This window comes from Typopeltis vanoorti, chromosome 16 (assembly GCF_054136105.1).
Source record: "Typopeltis vanoorti isolate ZY-2024b chromosome 16, IOZ_Tvanoo_1.0, whole genome shotgun sequence".
Lineage (NCBI taxonomy): Eukaryota > Metazoa > Arthropoda > Arachnida > Uropygi > Thelyphonidae > Typopeltis > Typopeltis vanoorti.
Window position 1 is genome coordinate 79,900,029 of NC_143564.1, and position 18,243 is coordinate 79,918,271.

Here is an 18,243-nt window from a genome sequence, read left to right on the forward strand (position 1 = left end):
TATCTTGTGTGTGTGTGTTGCTCCAGATAATTACCTTGATATGAAGGTTGAAACGTTGAGTAATTGTTTTGGTTTCTATTAAACTAAAGTTAATAATCTTACACAATAGTTGTCTAATTTATAATAGTGAATACTTATACTATGTAACTTCAAAGGAAAAAACATTTAATTCATATTATACATAAAGTTTATGTTCAACATGCAGAGAGAGAGAGTGCTTTGATTGAGAGTGTGGAAGTGCAAAGTTGGAAAAAACTAAAAAAGTTGGGGTGGATGTAGACAAGTGTGTGCAAAGGCACCCATGAACAAAAAATATGGTATCTAGTCTCTCAGACGGCAATATCGAATGGGATAGTCAGTTCAGAATGTAAAGGTAGTTGGGGATCTAAGGAGATACTACAGTTCTATATACTAATGCTGAAAGCATCAGGAATAAGAGGGAGAAGTTTTTGTCATTGCTCAGTGCAACCTCACCAAAAGTCAGAGGCATTAATGAGACTTGGCTAACAGCAGATGTAGTTAGAGGGATCAGTGACGCACCCAGGATCTAATCTGGGGGGGGGGGGGGGGAAGTTGAACGGATAAAAATATTTTTAATACAGTGAATTTGCATTAAAAATATTTCAACTAAAATTCGTTAAATTTCATTCATTCAATAAAATTCATTAGGTGATTATAAAAATGTATTTAAAGAATAAAATCCAGTTTTCTTTTCTTTTTACAAAGCTCTTGAATTATTTCAGTCGTGGTTACATTAAACTACTCTGTGTGTGTGTGTATAGCAAAGCCAGTCCGTTCAATTGTGATTGTGTCATGGTAGATCTTAAATAGGTTTTTAAAAGGCGTAAGTTAGAAAATGACCTTTCACTGACGCATGTTGTTACTGGAAGCATTGCAAATATTTTTGATAAGTTATAGAGGATATATCATTTTGTCACACTTTGAAGCTGCATTAACGGCATTTTTGCATGGAGCTATTGCAAAGGTTTTTCAAATTTCTTATACCACAACTTCAATTTGGTGTTCAAAATTGCTGGATTTGTATAAGGCAAATCACCAGTATAAAATTCACACAATTGATGAAAATCTTCCATTGCACTTGCTGTTGGAGCATCTTTTCCATTTGGTAGAAGAGAAAAAAATATTTTTCAAAATGTTGCAGTGCCGAGTGAAGCGTTCATGAAGTTTAGTCAATATTTGGTCACTAAATGGAATGAAATAGTTCTCCTGAAATACTCTTCTACAGAATTGGCTGGAACATTGAACTTAATGTTTGCTTTGATGAAGTCCTTGGCTTTTTAATGTCAATATTAAAATTATTAGTTTTTATACACGCTTCATCGTAAATATCTTTAAATGAAGAATCTGGTGTTTCACGAACGGTATTTAATTAAGCCACAACATCATCAACAAAATTTACTGCAATTAAGAGGTCACTGTCAGATTTTTGCATTATTTTAGACAATGGTAAGGTGCACACAAATATTTTTTGCAAGCTAAATAAAGATATTATAAATATTATAATATTATAAACAACAAGGATGTCCTGTCTTTTAGGGGTATTGAAGAAATTGTGTACCTTTTCAATTATGCCAATGCAATTTCTTATTTGTCACAGATATAGCATTTCCAAGTGCCAAATTCAAACTATCTGATGCACAATGAACATATAAAGGCTTGTCGATATTATTATTGTATAACACCCCCAGGTAGTCCAAAGACATATCGAGGAAGGGCACCTACTCTACAACTCTCCCTCTTCACCAACCACAACTACAATCATCATCATCATCTACACCAACGCTGTCTACCACTGACCACTACCACTAGTATTTTCACAGACAATCACAAACATCCATACACATGGCGGGATTCGAACGCACAGCCTTTTGGCTGGAGAGTCGGCCAACCAAGCCGGATATATAGATAAAAATTAAATTTTGTGGATAAAAATTAAAACAAAGTTTTAATTTTTATTAAACAAATAAATAAAATGATATGATTATGTTACTATTTACTTTTAATGAGATGGATGAGCTTCTCGACTTTGCAGAGTTGCTGTATATCTGCTCAATATTGGTCAACTTCAGTCGAAGATCGGCACACACACTAAGACGAATTCTGTATTTTGTTTTTATTTGAAGGAGCGATGAAAATCATTTCTCGCAAAGATAGGTTGTAGAAAACTGCATGACGATTTTCGACTTCTTCAAATAATTTGTGAAATTCACTTCTCACTGAAGGCGAGATCCAGAATCGAGCCAAACCACAATCACGGAATTGCATTTTAAGCCCATTGTCACTTGAAAGCTCAATTAGCCGTTGTTTTTTTGATAATGAAAGGTCGTTCTCGTGACTGCAAGCCTGAAATGGATCGTGAAATCACAGAAATTTCTTATAAAAAGTTATTCAGAAAATGTTTCCAAATTCTGTTTCAGAGTTTTGAGGTGGACACAAACCCTTTCCCAGTGGTTAAATTCTAAACTAATAAGTTTTGGGGCCCTATACAAAATAATCAATTGTATTTACCTTTTGAATACTATCTGGGGAAACTCCGAACTTCCCCATCCCTTTCATCACACATTCGTAATCAGGCTACTGTTGATATTGACTTTATATACACATTCAAACCTGTAAACAATTGTTGAATAATAACACAATAATGTAGGCATAATTACCGTAAAGGGAGAAAAGTCACAAAACAGAAAAATGTTCCTACAAACTAAACAATTGTATTTGCCTTTGAATGCGATCCACTGGTCAAGTGTCCAGCAAGTCAGCAAATCTTTTCTTTCGTTAAGCGTATTAATATTATCGCATTGCATCTGATGGGAATTCTGTGTTTCTGTGGATTCGTTACAGACCTCTTTCTCTTCAGAAACTACACACAAACTGTCATTACAAACTCGTTTTGTATTATCACTGTCATCCGAGATATTTTTCCATTTAAAGAAGGTACCAATGTACTTATCCATAATTGAAATGCCGTACTTAATCGCATATAACTCTAATCCCTGACTTTACTTTTCAAAAAAAGAAATTAAAAAGTTTCGCATATACCTCGCAAATGAAAAAAAGCTGAAACATTCAGAGCAGGGCAATTGTAACTTGCTCCTGCGGTAAACAACATGCCCTCCCCCAATAGTCACTATATTGCAAAGGCAAGAAAAACAAGTACTTTTATTATGTCAGTGAATAAGGTATAAGCAGTCTGTGTAATATATTTCTCAACAAATAGTGCAATTAGAGACAACTGAGATAAAAACGAACACTAATTAATAAATCATGTCTCACTCATACAGAAACTATGCTGTATATATAGACTCAAGCAAAACCATATGTTGCACCGGCAAACACAGTATCTAACTAAAAACTATTGTTATTAATTAGATTGTGTGAGTTCGCTCGGCAGCAATAAAATTCAACCGAAAGTGTTAAAATTCATAAAGTTTTAAGGTATATATATATATATACCTTAAAACTAAGATATATATATATATATAGTGAATGCTGTTATGGCAGTTTCACATATTATTGGAATTCGGTTGAAGAGCGTTAGCATTTCAACTCAATTGTCAGCTTGCTTTTTGTGCGATTTCCGAAAAATATATAAATACTGGAGTTAACTCACAACACGTTTTGTCTAAGTATTACTTAGCACTTCTGAAGATATATTGAGCTTTGGTTGAAGGAGGAAAACCTTCAACAATAAAAATCAATAAACAACAAGCAATTGGTTGAAATGTGGTCATGTGGATAACACATGTTTGCTTCAAATCTGACAAAACAGCAAGGGAAGGTGGAAGCAATAAAACCATATTGTTTTTCACTTCACCCCTTTTTTATTATTCGTCATTCTGCCGCTACAAATTAAAATAGTGGCAGAATGTTCATGGAATGAACATTCTGCCGCTATTTTTTTTTTTTAAGTATTCATTTTATTTTAATAATTTTTACTTACTTTTTACTTATTTTTACTTACTAACAAATTTTAATTTGTTTTGTTTGGATAATTAAAATATATAGATTTATTTGGTTAATTTAAGCCTGTGGACCACCTGTCCCATCGTCGCGGACCATAGGTTGAGAAACATGCTATAGGGTTCTCTCACCTTATGTGACCCCTAATTCATAAGCATTTTTGAAATAGAAGACATGAGACAACATAAATAAAAAATGAATTTTAATTAGGAAAAGTATTTTTGAAAATTTTCTAGTGTTTTTTAACCTTTTCTTTTGGGGGGGCAGGGCCCCTTGGCCCCCCTCCTTAGGTGCACCACTGAGAGGAATAGAATGTGATGGATTAATATTTTCAGGGAGGACAGAGTAGACAGGACAGGAGGTGGAGTAGTGCCGTTGAGAGCACATGAATTGCAGCCAACAAGAGTAGGAGTCATTTGGACAGATGGCAGTTCCTTTGAATCAATCTGGTGTGAGATTGAGGCCAATGGGACAAAATATAGAATTGGTTGCTGCTGTAGGCCAGGATGTGGCAGGGATGATGTGGAAGACATGCATCAGCTGATTGTACAATGAATGCAATTTGAGTGATTATTATGGGAGTGGGGGTAGGAAAGAAATTAAATTTATACAGCTACTGCGAGATAATTAGTTGAGGCAGAATGTGATGGAGGGTATGACAGTGTTGGATCTTGTTATAGGATCAGTGGAACTGCCCATAACTAAGGTGGCTACATTGCCTCCAATCAGGTAAAGTGATTGTATCTTGACTTGAGAGGTAGCAAAAAATGGAATTCATAGGTGATTATGATACACTGAGGTGGCAGCTTGAAGCAGTACAATGGCATAAAGATCTGCGAAAGAAGGATGTTCACAGTGCAAAGAGGATATTCAAGGGGTATCTCCAAGAAGCAATATCTCACAGTACACCCAAAGTAGGGTAAATCTGATAAGAGCTAGATGGATGAATCGTATCATTAAGCATGAGCTGGAAAAAAAGAAAAAATGTTCTGGAGAATATTTTTTCTCCACAACATTTGCTAATTAATTATGAGAATTAACTAGCTGAGCAGGCAAAAGGAAATCCCAATCCAAAAGGAAAAGTTTTTTTTGTGTGTGTGTTTAAATGTGGCTCACACCCATGAAAGGTTTATTTGTTAGCCTATGGTACATTCATATTGTTGATTTTTTTTTTCCTATTTTTTACTAATTTTATACATTTTTGGCATATTTTAATGATTTTTTTTATACCAGATCTGGAAACTACTCTACAGACCAAACATGGAACTTTTTCAAGCCACTTCAGGCCTCCAATAAGCAGGGCAGTGGTCTCATCGTGGTCAATGGAATCCATCTCTCACCTAAAGACATTCACAGACATCCGTGCCTATGGTGGGATTTGAACCCGCAGCCTGTTGTTTGGAGAGGGAATATGCTAACCACCCTGCCAGCTAATATGTGATAAGTAGGAGGAGAATTGTTATGAAAGGATAACTTTAATGCTTGCAGATTGTTGAGAGATAATGAAATGGATATATTGAACTACCATTTTGCAAGAGTATATCATTCAAATGAAGACATATAGCATAGGTGACAGGGACTGGTGTGACAAGTGGTTAAATTGAAAGTACTTAGAATATTGCAGAATCTGAATGTAGGTACAGCTGTGGGATTGAGTGGGATATCGGCTCACATTTTAAGAGAATGTGCAGCAGAACTGCTGATGCTTTGCACGAGGCTATTTAATTTAGGCCTCTGTTCTGGCAAAATTCCAAGAAAGTAGAAGGAGAGTAAAATAATTCCTTTGCATAAAGGAGGATCTAAGTGTGTGCTAACAAATTATAGACCAGTCAGTATCTCATTGGGTGGTGGTAAAATTACTAGAAATGTGAAGATAAGAATATGATACTCTAGGAGGGATAGAATGATTTCTAATGGTTAGTCGTGCCTTAGTAGTCTACTAACTTTTATAATAGAGTGACAGCTGTGTTGGATAAAGGGAATGCTACACGATGATACTGCTGGATTTTGCAAAGGTGTTTGTCAGGATACTACATGGAACTCTGTTACATAAACTGCAACAAATGGAAAAGGATATGAAACTGGTGATATGGATAAAAGGGTGTCTGATGGACAGGCAAAAAGTAGGAAATGGAGGTGCAGAATCCAGGAGAAGGTTGGTCACTAGCGGTGTGCCACAGGGCTCAGTGTTTAAACTACTGCTGTTTGATTTGTGCATAAATGATCTAGGAAATAATGTGAAGGGAGATATGCAGTTGTTTGCTGGTGATGCAAAGTTGGGTAATGTAATAGTTAATTATTGCAGGATCATTTAAATAGGCTGACAGTATTGGCAGTAAAGTTATGCATTTTGGAATACAAAGATTACAAGCTGTGTACCACATTGAGAGAACTGTACTCCAGGAAATTGATTAAGCCAGGGATTTGGGGATAGTAGTAGATAGAGAGTTGAAGTTCAGAGGGCATATTGGTAAAGTAGCCAGGGTAGTTCACAGAATTACTTGGTTATTGAAGAACATGATAACAAGCAGTTATCATTCCTCTTTATAAAGCCTTAATACAACCACATCTGGACCACTGTGCTCAGGTCCGGTCACCTTGGTTTCTTGGGGGATGAGGAACTAGTAGAGAGTGGATCCAGAGGCGAGTGGGCTGTGGAATGCTCCCTATCAGGATAGATTGAAGATTTGTTGGTTGCAAAAATTAGTTGATAGGCAAAAAAGGGGGAGATATGATAGAAACATTTAAGTTAATAAAGGATGTTATAGGATTAATACAACTAAACCTTTTGCTTGGAGAGTGGTGAATGAATGGAATGGGTTGTCTGAATCATTTGTAAGTGCTTTATCTGTTCATGGTTTCAAGGAGAGGTGCTGATAGTTTGATCTCCCATGATGAGTCTTATGACTCCATGGAGTTTCCTGTGCAATAATAATAATTAAGTTTAAAGTTTGACAAACGAAACAAAAATACTTTGTTAATCATTCAAAGTTTACAAATTCGATTGTCCAGTGCACTTGTGTGTACATAATACATCTCTTTTTCTTAACTTGAAATAAAAAAATAAATAAACATTTTTTACCTTAGAAGAGACTTCAGCAAGAAAGTCTTGCCATAAATTACCTTGCTTTAGAAAACCTCCATAAAAATATATAAAATTTAGAAATAACTTCTGGCACAGAACTCTGCCACGAAAGAAGTTTGTTTAAACTGTTCTTTCAAATGATGAGCAGTTCCTAATTTTTGTTTCCAGAATACTGTTTCTTCCTTGTAATACACAGAATAATCTTATTCTTAAATTGTGCCAACATCACGTGATAGAAAGACAACTAAACTGTTTTCTCTCCAATTCAAATTATTGGCCAGATTATCTCAGTATAAAGAACAATAGTATCCCCTATTTCTAAAACAAAATACTCCAGTATCCTTTAAAACAAATGGTGAGACTTTTATATCTTCTGATGGTCATACCATTTGAAACTCCTTCAGATAATCTCCCAGCAATTTCTTCACATTCCATTCTCTTCTTATTTAACTAACTCTGTATTGCACAGTCATTAGAAGCTTCAAGATCTTTCATAATCAGAGCCTTGAACTCTATCTCCTGTTCCTGCTTTGGTGGGGGGAGGGATGTAACTGAAACACCATGTCATGATTGATTCAGTTATAAAAGGTAGACGATTCCTTGCTCAAGGAATCCTTTGTGCCAGACTCAATCAAATGCTCCAGAAATGTTAAAAGTGATCACACAAGTTTCTTTAGACATTACCATGGCTTGTGTCCAAAGGTGAATGGATAGTGATGACTAAGAGATCAGGAGTGGCAAAAAGCATACTGCTAGTTACTAATTAGTTCAGGGGGGGGGTCTCCAGGTTGTGAATAAGTTGGCTGTTGATGACCTTCTCAATAATTTTTGAGAGAACTGGAGTATGAGCAGTTAGACGGTAGTTCCTTGACTGACTTATCAAGCTCCCCCACCCTATTTTTGCTGAATTAATTGTAGACTTCTTTCCATTCTTTTAAATAGATGCTAGTCAATCGAGTGGGAAAATTTGAAAAGGCAGTATAGAATGGATATTAATTCTGAAGCACAAGTTTTTAGCATAATAGAAGGGATACCATCAGAGCCAAATAACAAGCTGGTGTCTAAACATAGTTATTCAAGATTCTTCTTATTTCTTTCTTTCTTTCTTTTGGCTACACAGAGGTAGCAAGGTTTTCCATCCCACAAAACAGACAAACCAGTTAGAACACACATAACTAGCCGGCATGATACACCAGCCTTTTAACTTTAGTTGCTCCAGTGTTAATCCTAAATAACAATAAAAAAACAATTTCTTTCTGATGAAAGATATGGAAAGTGTGCAACAAGCAATTTTTAGTAAAAAATTGTGGAAAGAAGGACTAGAAATGGTAGAAGTTATTCATATGGCAACATGGTGCCAAAAGGCACAGCATTGAGAATTAGTGAGTGAAAGACATTTAACTCTTAAGGACAAAGTTTTGTCCTTATTTCCTTTCCTTGTCTGGGTTACTGAGAGAAGAGCAAACATCTGCAGTATATATTTGAAATTAGAACTGGTTAAGAAATCATCTTGAGGTGTTGCAAGGATGGTGAAGATTACCCAGAATTTTGTTGAATAGATAGCTAATTTGTGCTAGGTGATTACTAACAGCACATTCTTCAGAATCTTCTAACAGATCAGTGAGCTGAAAACATTGGAATCCCAAAGGAAGATACCTTACTTCTGGGGAGTAATTAGGCTGCAGAACAATCAGGCTTCAAAGATAAATAATCAAAAATCATAGTGGTAATCAGAATTTGGAAAGTGATAGAGCACAAAAATGAATGCAACAAGTACGGCAAGGCCATTTTGAGCTCCTCCATAGCTCAGTCTGTATAGACAAAGCTCTTTGGTCGGAAAGACCCTTGGTTTGATTCCTGTCTATTATGTGAGGAACCTTTATCTGGTCTCTTTTGAATAAAGGTGAGTTAACTGGTCTCATACAGTAGTGGAGGGTTTTTTATCTCCCGATAACTCAGGTTTTTCATCCCTCTAAACAGGCAAACCAGTCCCGTGAACACACACAGCTACAGTCATAAAATATACTACAGCAAGGAAGGTAACAGGAAACCACCCTGCTCATAATCATCTCCCTAGTATGGTAGCATATAGCTACCCCCACCGAGAATAGGATAGCAGGTCCTATATAAAGATTGGGGGATTCTAGGCTTTCCATTATTATTATCAGACCTCTATGGAGTCAAATCAGAGACCTCTATGGACTCATCGCAGGAGGTCCCATATTACAAACACACACACACACACACACACACACAGTTCATCATACTGTGCCTTAAATATATTCACTGTTTCTGCACTCAGCACACTCTCTGGTGATGCATTCCAATAACTCACCATTCTCCATGCAAAAAACCCTTCTCTTTACCCCCTTGCTCATACTCTCCTTATAAAACTTCCAGGGATGGTCTTTTGTTTTCTCCCATTCTCTGTAAAACATCATCCACATTAATCTGGTAATAACTCCTTGGCAACTTTTATGTCTCATTCCCCCCCCCCCCCTCCTCCTGTCCACCAGGCTCTGCAGTTTGCACTTCCTCAATCTGTCTTCATATTCAACATCCCAGAAACCAGAAATCACCTCAGTCAATCATCTCTGGACCTTTTCTAATATCTCTTCATCCTTTTGAAAACTCAGTGACCAAATCTGTGCATAATCATCATATATGATCTGATCAAAGCCTTAGACCAGTGGTCGATATAACATTGTTAGGGATCGATTCGGGTTGATAGAAAAATATAAGACATCATTGTACGGGTAATATTTAATTCGTTTAACTTGGATTACCTCCATCCTGAATGACAACTCAATTAAGAGTGAATCGTGGGAACAGTCACATGAATAGGACCTATAAGATGGAGCAAGGTCATGAAAATAGTTACGGAGGCCAATCAAGTAGGCAAAAATGACGTACTTACCAATAAACAGATGTCTGTGGTTCCTGCCTGGCCAGTGCGGTGGGAGCGAGATTGCAACAAGTGCATGGTTGCTTATTTACTTATACTTACATGTATTCGATCCCAGTCTCATTTTTGCGCATCAACATACAAGTGAGCGTTATTCATTCACGAACTAAACTTCTCTATGTTGAAGAGTTGAGCAGAGCTGGTAGTTTTGTACATCCTATAGAAATACATGAGTAGGTATATTATTTAGACTTATTACTTTTGCTTACTGACTTCAATTTTAATTATTTTGTTACAACCCCAGTAACAACAATGGCAGCTTCAGATTCTAAAAAGAAATGCAGACAATATTCGTTAGCATATTTGAAACTTGGGTTTATTGCTTCGTTAAGAAACGAAATGAGGCCTATGTGTCTTCTTTGTGAAAAAAACTTTTAGTAACGATGCAATGAAACCAGCAAAAATGAAAGATCATTTTCAAAGACTCCATCATGATAAGAAAGATAAAGATCTTGACTTCTGCGATCCTCCTTGATGATAATTGCTGCTATGTTGATCATTGTCTCTGTGATGGACGTTGAAGGTCTTCTCTCATGTTCAAGATCTTCCACATTTTGCCTTCCTTCCTTAAAAGTTTTATGCCAGCGAAAAACACTTGCCCTCGACATTGCTTCATCGTGGAAAGCTTCGCATATCATGTTAAAAGTGTCCGATGCCGATTTTTGCAAACGCACACAAAATTTAATTGCATAATGCTGTTCCAAGGACGCTTCCATTTCGACAACTGGTCGTGGCTCGTAGGCGCACCGAAACAAGCTTGCATTTAGTCACTTGACACTCTGGCACATCAGCCCGTTATACGCCATCAATCAACCTCTTTTGTTAATACAGACAGCAACATTTCTTTATTCCACAGAAATTAATATTGTGATGAGTGGTTTCGTGATAGTAAAATTAGTCTTATTGCTTATTGAACAGCCCTCGTATATAAGGAAGATTGTATTATTGTTATTTTGTTATCTAAATTAAATTTTATATTTTATATATTATTTATCCCTCCTATCAAATATGTAATGTTAAGAAGGACGTCAGAAACGTATCTCTTTGACGTTAAGCCAATATAGTAATATATACTATATTATACTTACAATAAACACTGTAACTATAAAATAAATAATCTAAAAACTCACATAAGCGTCTTTTTTGCTTGTCCTATTATAATTACGTAATAGTAAAATACAGGGGGTCGATAAAAAGTCAAGAAACTCTTGAAGGGGTCGACAATCAAAGAAGTTTGGCAACCCTGCCTTAGACAGTGGAACCATAACATCTTTACTTTTGCACATCAGTGTATGCATCATTGACATAATCCACTGCAATGTCCACAATCACTCCCAGATCCCTCATCTCCACCACTTCCTGCAAGATATTCTCACCAATTGCATAATCTGCACTCCATCTTTGCTTCCCAAATTTTAAAACTTTACGCTTTGTAACATTGAACTGATAACATCTGCTCTACCCATCGTAGTATACTCCCCAACTTTGCATCATCCACAAACAACTATATATCACCATTCAAATCTCTCCCGATATCATTAACATGCAAGTTAAATAGCAATGGTCCCAAAATAAACCCTTCAGGCATGCCACTAACTTTCCTTTTCTGGGATGCTCCTCCATACACAACTTGCTGATACCTATGCAAAATCTAAATAACCACGGTGTGTTCATCACCTTTATCCATTGTATTGGCCACCTTATTGTAATAAGTAAGCAGATTATTAAAACATGATTTTCATTTAGTAAACTCATGTTGACCATTAAAGAGAATGCTGTTGTCAACCTGATTCTGAATCTTGGTTCTAACTTCTCTAACACTTTAGACTCCAGAGACACACAATTAGGCTATAATTTAATGCTTTAGTCTTATCACCTCCCTTAGGAATAGCTTTATCTTTCCATTCCTTTGGAACTCAGTCCAATGCAAGACTTATGTTAAAAAGGTTTTGTTAAAGGTGTTGTTAACTCTCTGGAACTTGCAGAACATGTGGTAATATGTCATCAAGCCTCGCAGTCTTATTAACATCCAAGTTTCTCAATTCCTTATATATACCTCCTGCTCACCATCCCTGCCTCCTCCTCTCCACTGCATTCATATGCATGGTGTTACATTCACAAGAATGAAATACCTTTATGAAATGCTCATTAAACACCTCAACTATATCCTCTGCAGTAGTTATCATGTATTGAAAGAACTCCTTGAGATTCTTTTTGGCCTCATGAGCTAACCATTGCTTCTACTGCCCTTTTGCTATCCACACCAAGAGAGTCATATCCCTTTCCTGCTCTTTGTACTTTTCATGTAACCGGTTATTACCACTCATCTCATGCTGCATCCATCATATACGGCCTTCCAGATTCCATTTCTTACCTCTTTATTCATTCATTTCACACCCATCCTATTTAACCTCCTGACCTTTGCCATACATTCTGAGATTGTTTCTACAGATAGTTCTTGAGTATAGCCCAAGTAGCACATTGCTATCTCTCTCTCTTCCATCCAATTCTGTATTCCATGATATTGCTGCAAACCATCTCCTGAGTTTTCCATAATCACCAGTTTTATAGTTCCACATATATCTCTTTCTCACAGAAGTCTTCGTATGGCTGGTCACCATCCAGATAATCACCTCATTGTCACTTCACCAACTAGAGGAAGCTTTGACACACCATTTATAATAACATCATCTGATGAGACATTATCTCATCAGATGATGTCTGATGAGAAATATGAAAAATATCATATCTATTCAGCTCTATTCCTGTCAGGATATCAACCTCATTCAGTCACATCTCACTTATTCTGACAATTTTTGTGTGAATAACCCTGATGCAACAATTTCACTTCTCTTATTTCGGATACTTTTGGCATTAGTTCACAAACATAGTAGACAATTTCTGATTTTATAATCAGTTCTATCGACACCACTTCTCAGATTTATCTCCCCAATACCTTCCTCGGGTCCAAATGCTCCCCCTCCCATCCCAGACCATCTTTATCCTTTCTTCCCCACTTGCACATTCACTTCTGAATCCAGCATCCACACTTTTCATGTAATGCCTCCCTGTCTACCCTGACTTATTGAACTTAATTCAGCTAAATATGGTCTTAGAATAACTTTCTCCCAGATCTTTGGCAAATTAATGCAGTCTTATTGTTGACATTAAGAGAGAGCTTGATATTCATTATGAAAATATTGCTGTTCGTATATACTAAATTTATTACCTCAATAAATTTCTATCTGTCATCCTCACTAACTGTAATGGTATGTATGTAAAAGATTAATGTAAATGGAGGTTAGAGAAACACATAATGCTTTAGGCATCCTTTCTAGGATATTAGCCTGTCTTTGATGAAAATATGTATGCAGCACTTCTTAATAATAATTAGAAATGAAAACTAGAGAAGATTAATTTCCAAATTTAGGAAATTTTCATTTCCTAAATCCATTTATAGAAATTCCAGTTTTTTTTTAAGTTGAAATTACAGGTAAGCTATAAATTGTTGACAAAACTGCTTTCAGAAAAAATATATTTCATATTATATTAAAAATATATTTTTTTTAAAAAAGTTTAATAAATAAGATTAAGCTGTTGATATTTTGCTGAATTTCAAAATAGCATCTTCAGAGCACACCCACAGCTTGTTACAGTATGTAAACACTGGTTTACTACTATTGGCTAGCAATCAATAGTAGTATCAGTGGTGGTACTGTTTTTTTTTTTTTTTTGTTTGTTTGTTTGTTTTTTTGGGGGGGGGGGGATATCCTCTGTTGTAGAGGATATTCTTATCTCATATATCCAGGACACATCCATACCATTATCATTAGCAAATACACTAAGATCCAGTTAATGCATAGCATACTTTCTAAAAATTTAGAGTACTAAACAAAACTGTGCTAAATTTATTGTGTAGGATTTATGTAGACAAAAACACACATGTTAGAGCAGTTACTTTACTTATAATTGAGCAAATAACACTCAACAATTTGACCTCTATATTGAGGTCATCATCAGGATAAAATACATATGAACAAGACACAAGCTACATGACAAGACAAAAGTAAGTTAAATCTAACTGCTTTGTTAATCATTTATGCTAGCCTGACCACTGGTGAAAAATAAAATAAATAAATGAATAATAAAAAAATAATACTTTTTTATACATAACTATAATAACAACGATGATAAAAAAAATTAGGAACTACATCAAATTCATCTCTACAGGCCTGTTGTCTTAAGGTTTTCTTGTGTTCAGGTTCTGTGATCATATTTTGGATGCTATATGGGTTGCAGATGGGTCTTCCAGGTTCTTGGAATTAACTGCCTAATAAGTATACTTGCCCTTAGTGGTAAATGACTTTCATTGCCCAGTAAACATTACTGTCCTGCTTATTGGAGGCTTGAAGGAAGTATAACACCTTCAGAGTAGGATCTCTGGCTTTTATTCACTCTGTCTTTTCACACATGCAGTACACCCTTCATGGACATCCTCAACATGCTGCACTTAAATTCTTCTTTTGACAGTACTTGAGTAATACAATTTTTGCAGCTACTGCCAAGATAGTATGAGACCAAACCCAGTGGTGATGCATTAGCAAGCTTCTTCACAGCTAGAAAATAATCCTGCTGCCACCACTTATCTCGTTAAAGCATGGTTAAAAGGAGTCAAAGTATAGCAGTATGCAGCAATGTTGAGGCCCAGTATTACAGGTGACCAGAAACTCCTAGTGTGAAAGCCATGTTCGTGAGTCTTTTTCTCCAATACTGCCTCCCTCTACTCTGTAAACTTGTAACATTTCCATCCATGAAAAACACCACAAAAATAACTTACATTGACACTGCAGATCAGAAAAAATTTCTATCCTAAAAATTAAATCTTAAAAAAAAAAAAAAAAAAAAAAATACAACAAAATCATAAAGAGTATCTAAAATATAACAAAGTAAGCCATGCTGCAATGTGTGCCATCATTCTAAACTCCATCTCCCCCCTCCAGCATAGAAAGTTCAGTGATTTGAGAGTTCTCTGTGTGTGTGTCCGTATGCAGATGCACATTGTTGGATAAAGTTTGGAAATTTTCTAAATTTATGTAAACAATAATATAAAAGTGTTTTTAAACATCTTCATGTGACTGGATAAAAATTGTTTTTTTCTTTTTAAACAGATTATGGAACCCTGCGGTATATCAACCATTCTACCCCTATAACAAATGCTATCACTATAGAACGTGAGGATCCTCTCTTTAGTGAAGATAGCATTACCACACCTACAGTGAACAGCCTTCCTACAGAGCCTTTAGAAGCTCTAGAAGAAGATGAACGAGATGATATCAGCCCTCCAGATTCCCTTCCAGCAAATCTAGGAAAACTTTCAGACACACCCCCTCAAGAACTACCATCCTCTCCATCTCCTCCACCCTCACCTCTTATTACTGTTGCAAATCATATACAAAAGCCTCAGTTACCATCAACAACAACAGAAAATGAGAAAATAGATGATATACCCCAAGTATCAGTTTCTTATCAGTCATCTGCAAGGAGTGCAGAAGATATATTATCTCTTGATGTCAAAATTCCCAAGAGACGTATTCCAGCACCAATTCCAGGCTCATTACCCCCTCATGTTAATGTCATGCGAGTTATTGTCTTGGCAAGCTTATTTGTTTTATTGCTACTGTCGTGCCTTTTGATTGTTGTTATGGAATCAGACTCTTCACTCTTTAGTGACGTTCGTAAGCTGCCTGAGATTATAATCTTACGCAGAGAATATTATGAACCTGCCAAAGACTACATTTTGGAACAGATGAATATGCTGTTTAAACGATAAATGTCAAAAACCTTCACATGGAGAACATTCCTACTCATTCTCCAAATAGTGTCCCAAAATATTTGAAGAACAAAGCTGTTTTATTTTTATTTTATTTTATTTTCACAGCCTGGCTCTGCATTATAAGAAGTTTTTTAAGATATTCTTTATCAAAACATTCCCAAAGTTTTCTAAGAGATTACATACAATTATAATTATTTTTATCGCACATTTGGTATATTTAGTTTATTTATTTTGTTTGAGAAACTGCATAATATCAATATTAACTACCTAATTTGTTAATGTTGCTGTTTGTTTTAGGCAGCTGAGTTGGGATATATATATATACTCTATGAAAGAACAAAGATTTCAAATCAATCTTTCTGACTCTATTACTAAAAATGACAAAGTTGATTTCAGCTGTTAGTTGAATAAATATATAGTATGAGTTTTTCCACTGCATTGTGGTAATGCAGTGTAATTTTGTATCATTATGCATCACAGATTTGTTTAACATTTCTTTTTTGTCAATTTGTATAATTAATAGATGCAATTTTTGTTTCCTTGTGCAATAGACTGTACCAAACAATTTTAGCAGTCTGTAGATGTGCAACTAATATTGTAAAAACTGTTTTCAACTAGTTGATATTTTGTTGCTTATAAAATTATAAAGACTGTTGGTTATTTATTGTAATATTTTCAGACCACCTTCTGTGAATTGTATAGATGAAATAGATTTATATATTATACAAACACAGGTTTTCACTATTTTATTTTATATATATATATATATTCTAAATTTTATTCGTTCTCTTTTACAACAAATTAAAATGCTTCTATTCGCAACATTTAATAGACTGTTTCTTTATGCTTTCCCTCCCTTTGTGAATATGGAAAATAAAGCACAAAAAAACAGTTTTGCAAAACGGTGTTAATAAACATCACAAGCAACATATGAGAATGGATCATATTGCAATATTAGATGTTATATACTTTTTATCTGATTATGAATTTTAACAAGTTAAAATATGCATTTCCTATGTGATATTGATATTCTAAATATTCATTGGACATAGCTTCCATTACAACATGAAATACAGTTAGTGTATTTAATAGAGTTTTTTATATTTAGAATTTCTCATTAATAAAGTCTCAACTTTTGTCAGTTAACTTTCACATTCCAAACAGGCATTTTTACCTGTAGTACACTAAAGTAATGAACTGAAAAGAGACTCAACTCTCCTTTGTGTAGTGTAACAATGTGATTATTTTTTTTTAATCATGAAACCTTACTGTAGTATTCATTCCTATTCTGGACATTTGTAAATAAATAAAAAAAAAATATAAAAAAAACTTTATGTATTAACAATATCTTTTAACTTCAACTTCTGTCACTGGCTATACTGCCAAGTATAGTACAAAAATAATAATAATAATAATGGTGCAGGAAAAATTTACTCATAAAAAGTGACAAGGAAATATTAAATGAAACTGCAGCATGCTTTTGTATCAGTTACTCATATAAATATTGAAACTTGTTTAAAAAAGTACAACCCTAAATGTGGAAATTCATTAAATAAACATTTGTCTAATTGTTGCATACTATCCTTTTAATGTTTCATTTCCAGATAGTGTACATTTTAAATAGGATTTGACTGATGTTCAGTCATTTAGCAGTTACATCTCTTTCTTCCCCATCCCTGCAAGAAAAATACTCATTTTAAAAAAAAAAGCATGAAGAAAAATAATCCTACACTGTTTTTTTACGTAGATTTTGTTTAGGAATATTTTAAAAATCAGTATTAATTAAATAAGTTTTCAGCCCCCTTATAAATAAAAGATAAGGATCTTTCCTTCTATTTAAAAACATGACCAAATTTTGCAGACATCTATTGCATGTTAGTAACTAATCTTGAATGTGTCAGTTTTTTTGTCTGTAAATTTTGTGCTGCATCAGTCACCAAGTGCATTAAATATTTCACGATTCAGTTTGTCTTGTCTGGCTTATATATAAAACACATTTCACTGTGTATATTCTGTAAAAACTTTAATTTACATTTCATAATATTCAATAAATATATTGAATTCTGAAAGTATCAGAAATTTATAAATATTTTTAACTGTAACTGTAATGTTATATAGAGGATGACTACTCACACATCAAAATTACCAAAAATTTAGATGGATGCAGTAGGCAATTATTATATATACATATTTCCGAATTTAGGGACACAATCAATGTTGTTTTAACAACACAAATGTTGTTTTAGATTGGACAACTTACATAGAAAAAACGAACCATTTGGTATCGGACCACAACACCTACCAAATGGTAAACTACAACCCCACAAAACGCTTCAAAAAGAAAACTGAATTAATTAAATCCGTTTACACGTGGCCGGA

The 18,243-nt window shown here is 34.9% G+C and overlaps 1 protein-coding gene across 1 annotated transcript in view; it reads left to right on the top strand.

Moving 5' to 3' along the window:
• Frmd5 (FERM domain containing) overlaps positions 1-17,828 on the top strand; it is a 501,610-nt gene extending 483,782 nt beyond the window's left edge. The window contains exon 15 of the mRNA XM_090406270.1: positions 15,200-17,828. Coding sequence (XP_090262396.1) covers positions 15,200-15,861 — 662 coding nt within the window. The 3' untranslated portion in view covers positions 15,862-17,828. The remainder of the gene's footprint in view (positions 1-15,199) is intronic.
• Positions 17,829-18,243: the final 415 nt, after the last annotated feature.